The sequence below is a fragment of the Ceratina calcarata genome, unplaced genomic scaffold (assembly GCF_001652005.2).
Source record: "Ceratina calcarata isolate Rehan_Ccalc_2016 unplaced genomic scaffold, ASM165200v1 scaffold579.2, whole genome shotgun sequence".
NCBI lineage: Eukaryota > Metazoa > Arthropoda > Insecta > Hymenoptera > Apidae > Ceratina > Ceratina calcarata.
Genome location: NW_017177008.1, coordinates 1,175,851 through 1,195,060, shown reverse-complemented (window position 1 = coordinate 1,195,060; position 19,210 = coordinate 1,175,851). Strand labels below are relative to the sequence as shown.

Below are 19,210 nucleotides of genomic sequence, written 5' to 3'. Positions count from 1 at the left end.
GATCCTATACAATAAATAATATAATATTTTATATAATAACTATTCGTAGTGTTTAGCACTGATAGATCTACATGTGTTAACCACAAGGCAGTCTCACTCTATTCTTTATCGAATCAAAATCCATTTCCATAGGTTTTATAGTGATATCAGTAAAAAAAGGATAATGATACTTCACATCGATTAAGTCTCGTATATTTTGGTGATAACGATCTAAAAATCGTATATTCAAAATTGATGCTTGAACGATGTCCTCGTTGACGCGAGGACACGGGTGGATAATTACGCGGGGGTGGCCTCTCGAGGAATTAATCAAAGCGTTATTTACTCATGGGACTGGGACGGTGCGACGCAAGGCGACGCGACGTGCTCGGCGCTGTTTTATTTTGGACGCGCGGCTCGACTGGCTCGTTACTATTAAATCGGGCCGGGGCTGTTAACACCTAACCCGCCTCTGAGTAATCTCCGATCTGGCCGCTCGGTTATCGACGATTACAACGGTCTCGAGAAAGGAGGAGGAGAGTAGGTGCCGCGGCGTTAAAACCCACCGTACTGCGTTCTGATTTATACGATCGAGATGAAAGTAGTTCGGTTCAATTAGCAACGGAGGCATTTCGATGCTCGGACTTCCGCGAGATAGCCCCGAGTGGCTGTTAACTTTAAAAAAGAAAATGTTAATTTATCGCGTCGTTCTCGGCGACTTTTATGACGGCTTTAAGAGATTCGGAAGGTAGTATTCTCGTTTGGAACAGTTCAGATTTCGTTGCTCCGCCGCTCTTCCGTGTATCTCAATCACGTCGAGTGGCTGACATCACAAATTGGAAATTGTCGTAAAAGTTAATTACCGCGGAACGGTCTAACGACGCGAATTAATTGTGTGCAATAATTTTCGTCCACTTGTCCGTACCTATGTCACGCGTATCGCGTCCGCTCGATCGACAGGCATCGATTCTCAGATGTTATCGTCGGTTAAGCGGGTATTACACGGTTGAGTGATGGACGTCCCTCGTAATTACATCGAAGACGTACGTGAATAAAATATTTCATAGATCGTGAACACGCGGTTTTTTCACACGGTTCTTTCCCACGCCCTTCGTGACCTTCTACGAGCCTTTCGAAACCTCGATTACCAGGATTAGAATTCAGAAGGATACGTCGAATTAACAGTTCCACGAAAAAAAACATCGATTAAACTGCAAACTTTTTGCATTTATAAAAAAACGAAATGCAATCTAGATTTCATGTTTCAAATTGACATCACAAATACATTATTTTACGTAAACGTCCGCGGTTCACTCCCGCCACATTTCGCGAGAGAAACGTTTTCTGGGTACTCGCATCGCAATAAGAACAATGAGACAATAAAAACGATGAACATTAACCGAAGTAGTAGAGGATCGTGTCGGAATCTCGTCGCCCCCGGCGACACTGTACAAATGCGATAATTTATTAGATAAAGAACGGCTGACGGTGTTCGGAAGACCGTCGGCCGTGAGAGGAAGACAGAGTGTAACCGATGCGCCCGCGGCACCGTGGAAAGGGATGAAGATGAAGTCGTTAGAAAAACATCCCCCGAAACGGCTGTCTCTTTGATTCACCGTTTCCTGCTCGGTCTCGCCGACCGATTTCGTTATATTTTCGTCCGCCTCCGACGCCTCGCGCTTTCTCTCCCTCCCCCCCTCCGCCGATGACTCGAACCCGTCTCTTTTTCTTCACCGCGTCCGTCTCTTCTTCGTGGCTTTCAGGGCGAACGCTGAACGTCGTCCACGCGCACAAGAAAAACATTTCGACCGTCGAGGCTGGCGCACACCCGAGCGCGTGTGCGCTCGCGTGTCACGCTCGTGGAACATTCGTGACCCGCGCGGAAGCCGGGCATAATAATTCATTGCTCGTAATTTGTTCTTTTAAACGGATGTAAATGTGCCTACAATTTGGATGACTCATCCGGTTTCCAATCCTCGGTGAATCTCGTACCTATTGTTTCCGCGATTCGACGTTCGTTAACGTTGAAGAACGACGTGTTCTGCAATGACGCGTTACATTTATCTAACAGGCCGTACGACGATCCTATGGATCTGCCGTGCACATAGAAAATAGCAGGGGCCTGCTATAATTTATGAACTGGTCCGATAGCCTTAAGAAATTGCAAATTCATCGTCCGTTCCGAGCATGCAAATACCTACGCCTATTCGCGTCGCCCGTCCAGGTGTTGTACTTGTAACCGCCTTGAAGCGCACGTGCGCACGTTTCTGTGTGCGGATTTAATGCAACGGGCAGAGGCGAGGGTTACGCGGATTTAGCAGGGACCGCTGTGACCCAGTAGCCACGCTCAGTTCGCGATATTTTCGAGAAGACACAAGGAAGAAAGAAAGGCAAATAAGAAAGAGTAAAAATGTAGTATTGTTTTTATTCAATACGCTTCGGTTACAAGAGTTAATTAGCGTTTTTCTCGAAAATTGGATCTCATTTAGATGCTTAGATGTATACCGCGTACAGAAAAAAGAACGTAGAGATAAGGCGAGGCCGAACGGAGAGGTGAAAAATAAATGCTCGAAGGGAGAGAGACCGGAGTGGCTCTCCTCGCTCCTTTATCTCTCGTCATCACTTTCTCCTCGGTGCCGCGTGATTTACGCTGTTCTTGTCTTCCTTAATTAGGTTAAGGCTCTCGCGTCGCGTTTTGCTTTGTATCCCGGGAGACGAGGAGAAAACGAACGAGTCACCCGCTTCCGATACGACTGCGAAATCCACTCCGACACCCTTGTTGAACATTAATCGAGGTGTTGTTCGCATTGTACAAACGCTGGGACGATTTATACGCCCGAATCGCGAGCCAGCCTCACGCTTTCGCGCATACTCCGTTGCTCGACGAAATTTATTGCATATTTTCATCGACCTACCTGGAGTAATGCCGTTGTAACGACGTATTACGAAACGTGTCTCTTTCCCGGAGTCGCTAAGAACGAGTCATTGGCATCGGTTATCAAAACTCTAATAATTTCAAATGAATCGACAGCGCGTTAAGTAATAACAGTTATAAGTAACCTGGGGACGTTTTATGTACAATAATTTTATGGTATCAGTCAAGAAATGCATTCGATATTTTTGATATTTATAATCTTTATATTTTACTCATATTTAGTTTTTTTATGAATTGTATAAAATCCGTAGGTTGGTTATTGGTTAGCATTTATAATCGTACGATCTGACGTAATTATCGTTTACAGAATTTCAAAGGATCCTCGCGAGGTGTATGTTGTCACTGAGTTGCCATTAAATCTTTCCTCGTCGAAGCGTTTTTCTCATGGCTTCCACCGTGGAGCGATAAAAAATATAGCAGGAGGATTGGCATCGTTTTAAGTAGTATACGCCTTCTACGTCGCGGTTGGTCAGACGTTGCGCAGTAGTTGCAACCGCCGAAGGCCGTTCTAGGTCGTTCGGTTAGCAACCATTAGGCAATCCCGCTTGTACTCGCCTTACCTTACCCAGTGGCTTTTATCCTTGTCAGGATTGAGAACACGATACGATCCGATCGATTCGGCTATTGTGTCGCGTTGCAAAATCGTTTCTTAAATATCGAACGGATCGTCCGATTTTCTACGAACTTACGTCTCGTGTCACGCCGTATATTTGCATAATCGATAATTGATATTAAATAAAAACTATGAACATGTATACTTGGTTTTTTGTAATTTTGTTAAATTATCAGAGCGACGTTGTTTGTTTCAGGCGAAACCTCCCGGTGGTTGTGAAATCGCGGATCGTTTCGGGTGCTGCAGGCAGCAGCTCGTGGGACGGAGGGAAACCAGAGGATTTATTAACTTGTGAGGTACGTTCTTGCATAGCCACCCGGCACTCGATAAAACGTATATGTATACCTACGTTCGTACACGGTTTCGTTGGTCTGAACGGTAAACTTTTTCGTTTGCGCGCAAAAGTACATACGAGCCGCTCGTTTATTCGGCGAGTTCTGCGTGTGATTAAATAAAACGTTCTGGACCAACCGCGTGGTATCGCCTACCATTGGTTCGCTCGCGATGGGGGCACCCTTTTCATTTAAACTGGCTGCCGCTCGTAAGAAATAATGCCGGAAAAAAACTAGCTCGCAGGAATACGCTCCGCCTTTTAACGATCGCACTTAACCGTGCCTTTTCGCGCTCACGCCGCGCCGCACTGCTCGCGAAATTTGCGATCGCGCGATCCCGAGTATAAAAATACGAAACCTTTAACAGCGATCCCAGCTCTTACGAGTCCCACCCTTTTTCTTCTATAAAACTTTGAAGTCCTCTTAAGCACCGGTATAAATTTCGCGTTATTATACGCGGCACTTTCTCGCGTTTTCGCAACTCCGTTCATGCTCCGCGACTATTAGAAGATTCACACATTTCTTTTTATTCCCCATTTCGTTCCCCAAACGTTTGGCATTGGTTACTATCGATGGTAGACAAATACGAAGGGGGTCAAAGTACATATTGGAAATCGTTTAAGGGCTGAGGGTCAACTCCTTTGATCGAATGATTAAATTATGTATGACTTGTTTTTAACTCCGGAATGATATAAACCAGAACGGACTCAATCAATAACCACTCGCAGGCGTTCCTCGTAATTTAAATAGCAAAACAAGTTCACGAATGTCCGAAGAGCGCACCCAAAACCTAATCCAACTCTCATAAATCTTCTCCGTTATACGCGAATGACGTTTCCGTTTTCACCACGTCATACGGCGCTGCTCTAAAACTGAACCTCTTTCGGTCCGGTTATGTAACGCTTTATAGACCATAACGAACCAACGATAGATCACGCGATCTTTTTTAATATTTGACCGGTCACTCCGCGACGATTGCGAGGGACGCGGTGGCGCCTGTTCTCCATAGACAGGTACTGTCTATGGTCAACTATAAAGGCCATCTGTTCGCTTTTAGAGTCTCCTTTATACCGTCGGTGACGTCATTAGGCGGCACAGATAAACGTGGACGAACTCGCCCACTCGTCAGTGCCATCGTGGTCACTTTTCCACTCGCGTCTCTTCGCTTCACAGTCGTTGAGATTCTGGCCAAAAGTGAAATTTCCATTTTTATACATTCGCCCATTGCGTTCCTTCTATGAACCGTCGAAAGAACGACTTCCAACTGATTTAAAGTTTCGGCGCACCATGCCGTCTCAAAGTCATTAGTTTCAAAACTTTTACGTGCTTCTTTCGAATTGTATTTCCATTCGTCATTGTTCGATTCTCTCGAGTTTCGTCTCGACCGATGCCACACGTTCCGGGCTTTAACGATCGTGCATTTAATCAGCTTTTCGAGGAATATTTCGCACAACTGGAGATGGTTTTGGCACGGATAACGCGGCTGGATTTATTGTCATTCGTAAATCAGCGGTTACGCCAGTTTCCACTGGCTTCGCGAGATGCTCTCACGATCCACGTGATCCTGGCGACGAGACTTGGCCGAGTTTCCCGCGGTTCTACCGGCACCCTATGATCCCTCGACCGTGTCACCTTTAACGAGCTTTTCGCACGAAGAAGGCGCGTTCCTTCGCGCGTTGCGCGGACGCGAATTATTATTTCGCGGTGGAATTCTTGGGTGGTTTTGCTTTATTTTTATGCACGTTCCTTGTAACGTGTTGGCGTGGAAGATCGATCGCACCGATCCGAATCGTATAAATTGTTGTACATTTTTTTCTCTGTTGGCCGTCTTCCAAAATTGTTTTGCGAAAACGTTACCTTACCTCGTGACGGTTGAATTCAGAATTTATGTTTTTCTAAAACTTCCCTGACATCAAACAAATCACGGCAATCTGATTTCATAAGCAGTGAATCGTAACGAGACGAATATATGAAATATTCCATGTCTACGACTTGGACTCTATCGTACATCATCTTATCGTGATAATTTTTTCTTCGGGAGGGTGAATTCTCTATTAAAGAAAGGTTAAATGGATCGAGCTAATTGCAGGAGGAAATAAGTGAGTTTGTCGGGAGCGCCTCTCGGCGACGTTCCAGCGAGTTATCGCCGTTTGGCCCGATGCCAGGCGTCCCGACGCTTGCCGAGAGGGTGGACCGAGTTCGGCCGAAGACGGCGTCCCGGCGTCGAGCGTCCGTCAGTGCGTCTGTGACATGGCTGCGAGGCGCTACGGCGACCTAGACGCCCTCCACCTCGCGATGTGAGAACCCGCAAACGGTCCTCGAACGATCGCTCGCAACGATCCCACGCGTTTCTTTTTTTTTCTTCGCTCCCCCTACGACTATTTTCTCTTTTTATCGTAACGAGCCGCGACGTCCGACACATCGCAAGGACGACAGTTCTCCGACGCGACGGTGCCAGTAGTACATGCATCGCGATCGTCTCGGATCTACGACCTCGCGACTCGGGAAGATACTCGACGAGCGCGCAAGTCTCCGGGAAAAATTCGTTCCTCTTACTCACGAAGCTGGAGGAATCGTCCAACATGTTTGTCTGAATCCCGTTTACGCTCCGACAGAAGTAGATCGTGTCCGGGACGTACGGTATGATATCGTTGCGTCACGAGGATTGGAAACTTGGAAGGATTCTGGCTCTGCTTCCGCTGTAATCGAGGGTGAACGTTCCGAGTTACGAGTGATGCAATGTGGAATCGGTTCGACGAGACGTCGTGAAAAAGGATACGAGCGATTCGCTTCGTGGACAACGCGATGTGACGAGACGAGTGGTCAGAATTTCGAAGGAAAAACGAGTTGTATGATCGTGCGTCTCGTGGCGAAGCCGAACGAAGCATTCCCGCAGCGAGACGATAATTGCATTCCCTGTTAATAAATTCGTCGAGGAATGTAGAGAATTCACCTCGCGAAGACGTTGTATATAAATGTTGAGAGATCGTGGACCATGAGCTTGCTCTTAGCGGGTGGACCTGTAGGCTAACAATTCTATATTAAATGTTTTCACGATATTTATCGCGAGTCAGTAACCTTTAGAAGAATTCGATCGACGAAGGATGACGTAGAAATGATCAACGGATCGTGTGTACATGTTATCAGCTTGTATTATGACTACTGTGGTTCTCGTGGACACGTTGGTTCAGTGAAAGGGTGAAATGCACACATTGGATTATGCTGCAATAGACGGTATACAGGATTCTCGATGATCCAGCAGTCGTGGCAATGATTTTACTGGCGTACGGCTGGATCCCCGTCGGGATCGTCTGGTGCATCGTGGTTTGACAACCGCCTTGACGAACAGTACGCCAGTAACACGAGTTACAGTTCAAAAGGCCGATGCGTTTATCGACGAAACGGTGGCTTCTACTGCTTAGGCCGAGCGAACGAGAGGAAGACGACGACAAGGAAGAAGAAGAAGAGGAAGAGGAAGAAGAAGAAGAAGAAGAAGAAGAAAAAAAAGAAGAGGAGGAGAAGCGTGCTCGAGGAAAGCGCGCGCATCTCGTTTGATTTACTTCTCTTTTCCCCTCTCGTCTGGACGCGTGCAGCAGCCCGTGGCGTGCACGTGCGTGTGTACAGTGTCCGAGGAACCGACGATGGAATATCGGTGAAGTCACGAGGTCACCGCAGAATGCCTGAGCCGAGGGCGAAGCGCTGCAAACACTGTGACGGTACAACAATTGATTGCGATGAGGGTTGTACGGCTTCCACTTTCGTCCGACTGGGAAATGCGCACTCGTGCCGTAACACAAACGACCCTTTTAACTAACCATGGATTAATAAAACGTTTTCCATTAATGATAACCCTCTTCCAATTTGATCGATCGACCGATCGGTCTTTATCGATTCCTTCGCCCTTTGCGTGGGAGGTTTTCCGCTGCTGTTTTGACGTCGATGTTTGTCTTATTCGTCGATGTGTGTACGTGTGTATATTGTTAATGACTCATAAGTGACTTGGAAAGTAATAATGATTTCTTGCATGGTATTTATTGCTTTTGTTTGCACTTTTTATAAACCATGCAGCTGGTGAACATTGTGAATACGATGTAAGGAATATAAATGAGACACGATTTTTTATTACATTAAAATTTTATACACAGCTACTGAGAGCCCAGTAGATCCTACAAAACGTATCCTGTCGAGAGTTGATTTTAGCACTTGAGAAAGAGTGGCGCGAAAGTATTAGTGAATTGCTTGTTTCTCGGACTCCATCTCCGGTCCTGTCGAGGAAAGCCAGATGGCTGGGTCGTAAAGCCGGGCGAAAGGTCCAGTTTCCGGTGAAAACTCGGTCTTAATTAGGCCCGCGCGGAAAGGGAGAGAGGGACGGACAATATTATCTGTGGGTCATTTATGTCTGCGGCTGTGACCGGACACTTGGACCGAGCTTGAGGCAGACCAAGGCGAACCGCGCATAGCGCATTCCAATCGGATGGCAACCACGTCCAACTCACGTCCATTCCCCTCTACTCTTCGTCCTTTGCTCTCTCGCCTTTCCTCTAGCTTCGTCTCTCGCGTTCCAGCATTGCCAGTATTTTTATCCCCGGTTATTCACCCTCTTATCTGCGAATATAGACGTCCCTTGTCCACTCGAATCCGCGATTTCTTTCCGCGTCGTGAGTCTCGTGGAAGTACCGAATAATTAGCAAAGTTTTTGGAAGCATAAACATTTCAGAAACTTGAGAGTTTTCCATGGATCATCGTTAGTAGTCATTCTTTATTTTTCACGTTCGAACGACGTCGACCCTTGATACGATTTTCTCTCTTGGGTCCCCGCGTGCTTGACCTTTGAATCGGGAGCGGGGGTCACGCAAAAGTTTCTCCACGCTCTGCGGCAAGCTTCACCGGAAATATTTGCGGAATCGAGCTCAGTGTCAAGAGACGTTCTGCCCCGGAACGGTTTATTTGAATTTCTTTCGGTCGATCCCGATCGCCTATACAAACATCGCGAGGCCGCTGGGTATGGTAACGATCACTTCGGGTATTGGCCTACATTTTTCCCCCGTGGCGATTCCGCTCGCGCCGCGCCCCGGTCGTTTCGCAGTCGTATCTCCTTTTTGTTTTTACGAAACGTCAAAGCGCCAGTCCGACCAGATGGCTGCGATTAAAAAAAAAAAGAGAGATCTCGCTCCCTCTCCGCTTACGTTTCCATTAAACCGACATGGGTACCATCGTCTGCATCGGGGAATTCTTAAACAAAATTTATAAATACGCGAGTCCGACTCTACGTTCTTTTCCGCACACCCGATGCGACGGTGTGCTAGGTCTTATAAACACGTATTTACGTTTCGCCGTGGCAAGTGAAAAGGGTGCCGAGGTCCCAAGTCAGAATTAAGGCGCACATTGATTTGCATCGTACACCCTTGTATCGTTAAGGACGGGCAAACGTCGCATCGTCGTACAAATAATGCCAGTGTCTAATGCCCAAATAGTGTGCACACTCGATGCACATGAAACGCACGGTACGACAGGCGTCCGGGTGAAAAATGGTAGAGGGACGAGTCGATGATTACGGGGAGTTCGTTCCTTCATACGCGTCATTACCAAACGTCCGCCCCTTTTAATTACTTTTTCCATTAATCAGCGACGGTGGCCCCAGTGTCAAAGGTCGTTAACCTTCGTTGAAAGTAACCGCCCTGTCATGAGTCAATCGACCTTCACGCATACCTCTTTTCATTCTATTTCGTGGATCCCAAATCTGGAATTTTTATAATGCCAGTATTTTATTTGTCACGTGAATTATTTTGGTTCCGCGAGCCTAGCAGCGCGAGATCATAAATTGTCGCTTCACCAAAACTTTGTAACTTCTCCGAGATCGTTACGACGATAATTTATTTGTTTATGTATTATGTAGAAGATTATGTCAAGAGATTTACGTGTTTGAATAAAGTTACGGTATTATTATTAACTCGAGCGTTGAACAGGAAACGGTTAGACACTCTCTCTCTTCTTGACTCGTCTGTTTTTTGTTTAATCAAGTGAATTTAACTTTTCCTTCTTCTCTCTTTCTTTCAAATACGCATGTAACAACGGTGCGACTCGTTAATTTAGATATTCCGAGAAGACCGTTGTTAAGTCTGGCATAGTTTTAGCGCGATAACAATAGAAGCTGCGATACGACCGGCGTTCGGTACCGATATTTCCACGGGCCGAAGCAGAAACGTTAAAACAACGGGGCGTTAAAGGCGCCATACGCGCCGAATTCCGCATCGATGCATCAATGTTTAATAATACGAGCGCGTTTTGCGACCGGTAACGGGGCACCGGCATTATATCATTGTGGAGGTTTGGTTTAACTATAGCGCCGCGCGTTACGGAGCCCCGAGAATGGCGTAAGGCGAAATTACTCTCGTCTAAAGTCGCCGGGAAACGTCATCGCCAGATATTCGATCGAGCCGAACGTACCTCGAAAAATAATCGTCTATTTCCAATCTTATTCTCTCTATCTTTCTTTTTCTCTTACACTATCACGCCAGTTCTCCAAAGATAAAAGTTTACCGAGAGACAGTGAAATACCGTGTGCTCTGGTCGTACGCCGTCTTTATTTCCGCGGATTTTTATCTCCACGTTACGCAACCCCAGGATTATTTCGAATTTTTATTCCTCCTTTTCTTTCTCGCCCTCGCGATATTTGCCAAGGCCACCGAATCATTGTGAGATCACGTGGGTGTAGCTGAGCGATGGCTCGATCATCGGATACCGGAATACATCCAACGCATATTTAAATATAAACATAAATTAAAACTGTCCGGCTAGTTCGAACCTGTGCCGTCCACTTATCTCTTCATATCTACACGTTGCCGTTTCGTTGTTCCCTTAAAGTAGTTGTCCACTTGTGTCACATTCTCTTATCGTATCACCGCGTTGTACCGATCGTCGCGTATCGTCGTTGTTCTGGGTAGAAAGGCCGGGACTAGTCGTCTCGTCGGATTGGGACGGGGTAGGGTGGCATTTAATAGTGACTCCGTCGTTTTCGCGAATGACGATCGTAAACTCCGGGCCCCAACAGCTGTCGATGGGAAAACAAAATCTAAATTTAAACCTGACCGCCGCGAGGGATGAGATACATTCTACCGATCCGGACAATAGTCAGTAGTCGGTGCGAAGCTTTCGACCTTTCGAAGCCTCTGAGATTCCGACTCGTCCGATTGGTCGATTTAGGACGGCCAAAATTATCGGCGGTGCAGCCGCTCCGTTAAGTAAATTCCACCGAGTTCTACGAATTTCATGGATTGTTACTCTTGCGTTAAAGGGAAAATCACTACGGCTCGATTGTAAAGCTTTTTGTTTCATAGCGAGTTCACGCGCCGTCGTTCTGGAATAAATCTGACGACTTCTTTCGTTTTTAATTCCTTCTCGCAATTAATCAGAATAACTTTACAAGAACATAAATAGAATTGTTTGAACCATTAGGCAAATTAATGATCGTCTGGATTTCAATATATCTGTTTTGATCTAGGCGAGAAAAAATGCGCAACGTAGTAGCTGTCGTTCAAGTTCCTTGATCCTCATACCTCTCATTCGATATACTATTTATAGTCGCAAAGGTTAATGAAACCCTCGGCGAACCACGTTTCGTTGTATGATACTTTTATGTCACTAGGAAAATCACTTTTTCGCAGTATCCAAACCGTGATTGCTTTACTACGAGTCTATCGAACATTGTCGAAATCTTTTGATTTGTACCTCATTTTACTCGTCGATTACCGTAGACCAAAGTGGATCATCGCATTGTTTAGCTCAAACGAATACGTCTTGAATTCTTTGCAAACCCTCTGGGGCCGGCGACGCGACCTTCGAAGGGCCGACCGAATACGAATCTGACGATTAGGGTGGTTTAGGGACATTTAGTTCGATTATTTATCGGTACGGTATGCAGCGATGCGTGGGTAGCGGGTCGTTCGTGTTGCCCGATGCTTTTCGTTTCGCTGGCCGGTTTCCAAACAGCGACACCCTCACACCTACAAATTCCTTTTTGCTCCGAGGCACGCGAGCGTGTGCGTGGATGCCGCGTCGCGTCGCCTCGCGCCGCGCCGCCGGCCTGTGCATACTTTTGCGCTTCTCGACCACTGTTACGCGTCTCTTACGCGCAACTCCTGCGCCAGTTACGTCGTCGTACCGATTACGTCCGAGCTATCTCTCCGTCTTTCGCGCACTTTCTTCTCTTCTCAGCTTCTCTCGTCCGTTCCTTCCATCGTTTCTATCGTTCGCGTCTGCACGTATATTATTATTATTATTGACAGAAGAAGGAGGGAGGTTTGGGATCTTCGTATATGACGAATTAGATTGTGCAATGCATACCACTGCACTTTACATTCTTTATATTTTTGTATAAATAGATAAAATCTGCGGTCAGGAATAGTGCTAAGAGTAGGACGAGACATTATTGATGCAATCTCGATAATTTGTATACACGCACATATCTGTATTGTTTTAATCCTTACGAAATCTCTGAATAATTGCCAAAATCTAATTCACGTTATCGGAGTGAATAGAAAATATCGTAATGGGGTTTGGGTACTCCTACATTAAGGTTTAAGACTTGGGCACGCGAGGCTCTTGTTTTTACGACTAGGTAAATCCTTGACGACGAGCAGGAGGTGTATTCTTGGACCCGAATATCGCGTCGAGGAAGTATAATCGTCAAACAGGAAAATGCACAGTGTATTAATAGATTTTCTACGAAAATAGATTCGTGATGCATCAGACACGCGAAGGCGGCCGAAATGAATCGTAATGTACCCCGGGTCTTTTCTAGAATTCATCACATGTTTTCCAATTACTCGGTTAAATCACCGAATCTATTTCTCGTCTGCATCTTGCTCCGTCTTCTGTTCGCCCCATTCTCTCTACTGCGTTAGTACCTTCGGCTGGCTTGTTCCATTCGACTTTACACGTATTTCTCTAAACTGTTGTCATTTCATTACATCAAATTCTTCTGGCAGAAAAATCAGCAAGACGTAAGAGTCTGGAAATTGACTCGTTCGAATCGATCAAAGACCTGGTACGTCGTCGTTCCGTTAAGGTTTGAAAGAAAACAAAGTGTTTGGCTCATCGAATAAGATCAAAAGATGATCTCTCGCCATCTCTCGTCTCTGCATCTTTATTTTTCCGTCCTCTCGATTCCTTTCTTTTCACGTAACTCGCACTCTCTATCGCAAAAGCACGGGGCGACCGATTTCTCCTCCTGTTGCACTTGGCAGCCGTGCGCATGGTTTACGCGGTAACAGCTGTGCTAGCACATACTTTGCTCGCGTAAAACATTGCTAATGGACCGACAATCTCAACCGAGTCAGCCCCGCATCGCGTAAATATAGTGAAGTGACCAGATATCTCCTCTTCCTCCCCTATCTTTCTTCCCTTCGTCTCTCATTTTGTCATCGGCTAGCCGTTGTCACGGCGGTTAGAAGTAATGGCAACAGTTACATTTATCCGTTTCAAGTAATAGCCGGATCGTTGCGCTGTTATCGCTGATAGCAGAGTCTGATAGGATCTAGTCCGGTGGTCAGAAACGTGAGTCAGAATTCCAAAGCGGTTTCGGTGCGGCGTTTATTTGATCGGAATTCTACTCTAAGCGCTATTTGGGTCAGTAGATTCGGTTCTGGGATTCGACTGTTCGTTTGATGGTTGGCGAGGAGAATAGAACCATAATAGAAGGGAATGTAGGTCTTCCGATTGAACGTTCTACGCGTCTCCTCGCCACTGCGTAATGAAACATTCGCTTCAAACATTCTCCTAAACTGACAAACGCTCGTTGCTCGTTATTTTAAATATCTATCAGAATCTTTATGGATCTGCAGTATCATTTTTCCATAATATCGGAGGTGGTCGGCGTTTGCCAATTTTACGATACGACAGTTTCACACCTCGTCTAACCGCGAAGAGTCTAAACGTCTTTGCGAATTCTCTTTTCATTAGTTTATGTGTTACGTATGTAACGAAAGGATAGCTCGTTTTCCCAATGCCACAACGAGTCGGCGACGTACGTAATGAACGATCGCGTTCTAGACTAAAATTCGAGACGCGACCAGTACGGATAAGTGTTGCGCGCGCGTGCATACGGATTCGTGGTGGAGCTAAACATTCTGCGGAGCATTCACCCTGGCATTGCTGTAAAAATAAACGGATCGCCGACGATGTGTATCCACCTCGTCCCCGAGGTCTCCGTTTCATTTACGATACCACTGAACCGAGAACTCGTACCGCACCGTCTCTTCCTGCAGCATTCGCTTCGGCGACCGGAGACCTTGCACCTGGTCCTTCCCCGAGATAAAAGCGAATCTCGATCCGGCGTATTTAATTTATCTCACCCTGACATTGAGACTCCTTTTCTCCTCCTTCTATTTGTTCCGTGAAAATATCGAACGAACCGAAGTTCGATTCACGAGGCGTACTTACGATACTTTTAATATTGGAGCAAACGATTGAACATTCTTCGGGGTTCGTTCGACCTTCCGCCGTGTCTTCAGACCGGCGGTGGCCGTTCTTCCGTGAACGTGACAGCGCGGTCGAAAGAATACGCGCGAGGGTCGAGAGGCGACCGGTGCCAAGTGAGTCAGTGAGTTGGACGGTTCACGAAATTAGATCGCGGTGGATTATACGCGCAGCGGTCGCCGGCTGTTCGCTCGTCCACTCGCATCCTCGCTAATGTAACCGGCATTGATTCATCGGTCCATCGTGTGCGCGCAGATGTTCGCCCCGATGCACAATGAACCGTAGGCAGTTTGTGTGACGCATAAATCAGAAAGTTCCGTAACAAATTCTCGCTTATTGTTCTCGACCGATGTCGCAACGCCGTAGTTAGCTTAGCGATAGATCGTTTGTCGTCGAAATTCGTATTGCTACGACTCGTCGAAGCGTTCGTAATGAAGATCGACCAAGTTTTATGTGGGAGTTATTGTCTTTCGGTCAACGAGGTGTTTTGCGTCTTTAATGATAAATCAAACGTAAACGAAAGTGAGGCTGGGACGAACACCGTTAAATATAGTCGAACGTCGGTACACGAGTTTTCGGGTCCGGATTCCGTTGGTCTCAAAGGACAGTCGCAATCGCTCGGACGATGGAAGATCAGGTGGCGTAACGCGCTCTTAATATCACGGATTAGAGAGCGTGGCTGGAACAAGGGAACCGCGGCATGAGAAACGATGATCGGACGAGATATGACGACGACCTGGCGTGGAGTTGGCGTCGGGTCTAGGAAGCCAGTCTCCTCTACCGTTGTATCCCTTAATGAGTCCAACACGAGGCCAGAGTTCTCTTTAACTCTGTTTCTTCTGTCAACCGCCTCTATCTGCATCGTGCTTTCGGTCTCGTTGCCATCCTCTCCTTCTTATTTTGTTCTTTGCCGCCTCTCCACCCTCGAATGCGCCGCCTCGACTAGTTTGACCTGGATGGTACCCAAACGAAATACCATCCTCGTCGCTTCCTTTTTCGCTCGCCATTTTGGAGAACCGGGCGTCGCGTTGCTCCAGTTCGTCCGATGCTCGCCGCTCGTTCGGGTAAACAGCTTCGCGGCTGCCAACGGAAATTAATGGTCACTAAAATCACCACCGATTCCTAAATCGTCGTTGGCTCATTTTTTTACTAAGTTACGAAACGAGAAATCGCTCTGTATTTTCCTTTTTCATTAAATTATCGTCAACTTAAACGGAGGATCTTAGCAAGCATTTAAATAAATAAATCGATTTAATCGATTATCTCGAAATTCGCGTAATAATTTAAAATCTAATAAACGAAGTCCTACAAGTTTGCCACAAGTTGAATACCTCGCGAACATCGAATCAATGAGGAGACTGTTGACTCTGGCCAGCTATTCGCGAGTTTTCGTCGCGCCGTTACATGCTCCCGCGAACCACTTATTTCAACCATGGTAATCAAGTCGATCAGAGAAGGTTCCAATGCCAATGCCGAATCAACGTCGTATCAATGATCGAAATTAACCAGAAAGCTTCTCATTAATATTTATTTATTCAGCACTGGTCAACGATACTTGTACTTAAACACTTATTATTATTTATATTTAGACAAGAACCGTCAAGGTGCATCGTTATTTCCAAGATTGTTCACGGATAAGATGCCTTTGATATCTATTGTTCACGAGAAATAGTAAACTCGTGTAACGAAATTAGAAACTTAATTCGTTTCGAATCGCATCGAGAACCAGGAATCGTTCCCTCGTTTGACGGCATGCGTGAAAAACGGCTGAGTTTATTGAGTTTTAACGTATCGCGAGGCTCGGTCTCTGAGGAAATTGGAAGCGCGCAAAGATATTATTACCATGATGACAGCTGCTGCGCGACTCGTACCAGCCAGAGTACGCACTTGTTTTAATGGCTCTATATAACTCCTTTATCGAACCAAGCTGCGGACACACTCGCGCATCAAACAAGATTTATATCAACTAATTCTCTAAACGTAGGTCGCGCTTTATATACTTTATTCATCGTTTTATATTTGGGTCAGGTGTACAACGTGTGGGAACGGAATGAATAGATTTTAGAATCGTAAAGGAAAGATGGTCTTTCGGTACGCTGCTCCGCCGGATTTATCCGCAACCTTGGTTATAACTCGCTCCGATTTGTAGCATCAGCGATGCGTGTTCGGATTCGTTAAAATCCGGTGTTGGCACCTGGCAACATTATTGCTGCATATCGAGTGATTTCAAAAGCCTCTGCTAACAAACTTGCGCTAACGCGCGATTCACGCTGATACGTTCCGGTTCTATTTTAAACGCGAACATTCTTTAACGTTCATTAACAAATTCTCTTGGGAACGACGTACCGCGTTGATGCGTGGGTTGGACAAGGAATAAAACTGGGAAACGCGATTGGATCAAAGAGTAATGCCGTAAAGGGTTGAGGTACACACGGGGTTAGGCGGGGAAGATGGTCGGGCTGATAGCTCGTTGTCTCGTCCGGTGGTGCCGACAGAAATAAATCAGCGACGCGCACGGTCGGTGTACGAAAGTACGAGAGTTCAGTATCATTTGTCATGGAAGCGTAACGCACCCGCTAGACATAATTATGAAACGGAGGATCGCGATCTCGCCGCCTGTTCATAATACGTGTAAACGCTGTTCACGAATCTTGGGAAACCTTGACGACACGCTATTCGTCATCGTCGCCCCATTTTTACAATGTCCCGTCTTCCTCTGTTCCTAAATAAATTCGATTTTTATTTCTCACCGACTTTGACGGAGAACATTCAACAGATAGGGAAAATAGAAATGCATCTTTCAAATTTTCATTTGATACCCAGTCTGGCCCATTTACGAACCGTTTGTCTCGCTCGAGATCTCGAGAAAAACGGGAAATTGTTTCGGAGCCAATGGTAACTCGGCCACCCGTTCTCGATTAATACACAACCGCTTATTCAATTTCACGCACAGCCGGCCGATTATTAATCAGACAGAAAATGCGAAACTCGCGGAGTATAAACGTTATATATGTAGACGAACGATTTAAGAAACTATCATTATACTTCGTATAAGAAATTCTTTCCTGCTATGTCATAATTACAGGACGTACTCGTTTACGTATACGCCGTTGTTCATTAAGTATTTTAATCGCTGCGTTTTGTACAAAAATATTACAGGAAAATCGGTCCTATTATCTGATTCGAAGTATGATTTTATTGGTTCGTCATTTACTGATTTTGTACATGATTTATTACGGTGATTCGACGCAAGGTACAAGGATAGAATTGGATTTTACATTTGAGAGGATAGCATGGTCGTCGGAAATGCATATTTTGTTAATACTTGGCCTTGCAACTCGGCATTCTCGCGCGGTTACGCGTATCGCGGCGCGCCAATCAGCGCCGCGTTCTCTCTCCTAGAATAGAATTAATTCATCGTTTCCGTCGCGACGTATAGACACTGTTCCACTATGAATTGGCAGTCTTAGTAAACAGACGTGGGTACGCGTTCGCAGCGTGGCCGGACGTCACGGGGTTTCGAGTAATCCGCGAAAATGCGGAAGAAACTGGTGCGCGGCGCGATGCGACCGTTCGACATTTCACCCACGCGTCTACGCGCTGCGAATGGGATTTCGCGGGAAAATGCAGCACGCGCGATTACTCGCAGATATTTCCGACGCCGTTTTCCATCGCCTACGATTGTTCGAAATTGTACGCTGCTATAGATAATCACGCGCTCGAAATGGAACAGTAAAGTCGAGGATGTTTGCAGTTTCGTACTCGAGGTAAGCTTCGACATTTCTGTTATCTAATGAAAAGATATTCAAATTAGATTCTATAATTTACACTGTCCATCGATCTCGTCTCAGATGGAGATTTGATTAATTTAATTGTAATGTGCCAGCGCGTGTCATATCGATGGAGATAACGTACGTAGATCGAGCGAAATCTTCATAAGGCGATCGATTTGGTGAGGAAAACCTCGGGTTCGGCTAATGTAAGACCGTTCTGTCCTTGCATTACGGATATTTCCGTCCGTAGTATTAGACGGTATAAAGGCAGAACGGACTCCCCTCCGCCATTCCCAGCATGGCCAGACGTTGGCAAACGCTATGTAAAGCTCTCCACCGAATCTCTCTGCCCCTTTTTTACCTTTAAACGGCTACCGAGTTACCGTCCCTCTTTCGGAGCACGTTATATGCCCTCCGTTCACGGCATTAATCGCACTTCGCGATCTTCTTTTACCACTTTTCCAATTTCATTTCGTTTCCGTCCATATCCGATTATAAACGACGTTTACCAACAATATTTATCTATTCTGGTCGAGTTTGAAACGTTTCTAACCGTTTATGACATCGTTTTGACTGTGCTAAAGGCTCGGGAGAGCCACGTCCATGATCAAAAAGATGTCCATGGACGTCGATTCTATATTAAGCTTATCTTCCAAACGAATAACAAGTTGTTTATGCGACTCGTCAAACGGTATAATTTTTCCACCGTGAGACCTTCGGATTATATTAAGATTCAGATCGCGCTAATTATTGAGATACTACATTAGGAATTAAAAGTAATTTATATAATATACAAATAGATAGGGTTTTTTAAGTGGAACATATTGTTCCTCCAATTTACATAGATTAGCTACGTTATCATCCGCTTGTGTTGTTTTGTTTCTCTTCGAATGTTCGAACACATGGTCGTGTTGAAAATATGTATGAATAAAAGCTCTAAAATCACGGTGTGCGATATTATCGTCACCGAGTCACCAGTCGACTAATTCTTAAGTGTTGTCATAAATAATACAACATTAATTCTGTCGTTCTAGTGGAATGAAATCTCAAGTAGCATTTAACATTATTTCTACCAAACGGTGTTCGCCTAAAATTATTATCA

The 19,210-nt window shown here is 45.7% G+C and overlaps 1 protein-coding gene across 3 annotated transcripts in view; it reads left to right on the top strand.

Annotated features, from left to right (window-relative positions):
* The first annotated feature begins 6,108 nt into the window (after positions 1 to 6,108).
* The window catches only part of LOC108629639 (MKL/myocardin-like protein 2), a 181,085-nt gene continuing 167,983 nt past the window's right edge, over positions 6,109 to 19,210 (top strand). For all 3 annotated transcript variants that reach the window (XM_018032417.2, XM_018032418.2, XM_018032416.2), the window contains exon 1: positions 6,109 to 7,575. In XM_018032417.2, the coding sequence (XP_017887906.1) occupies positions 7,536 to 7,575 (40 nt within the window). In that variant the 5' untranslated portion in view covers positions 6,109 to 7,535. The remainder of the gene's footprint in view (positions 7,576 to 19,210) is intronic.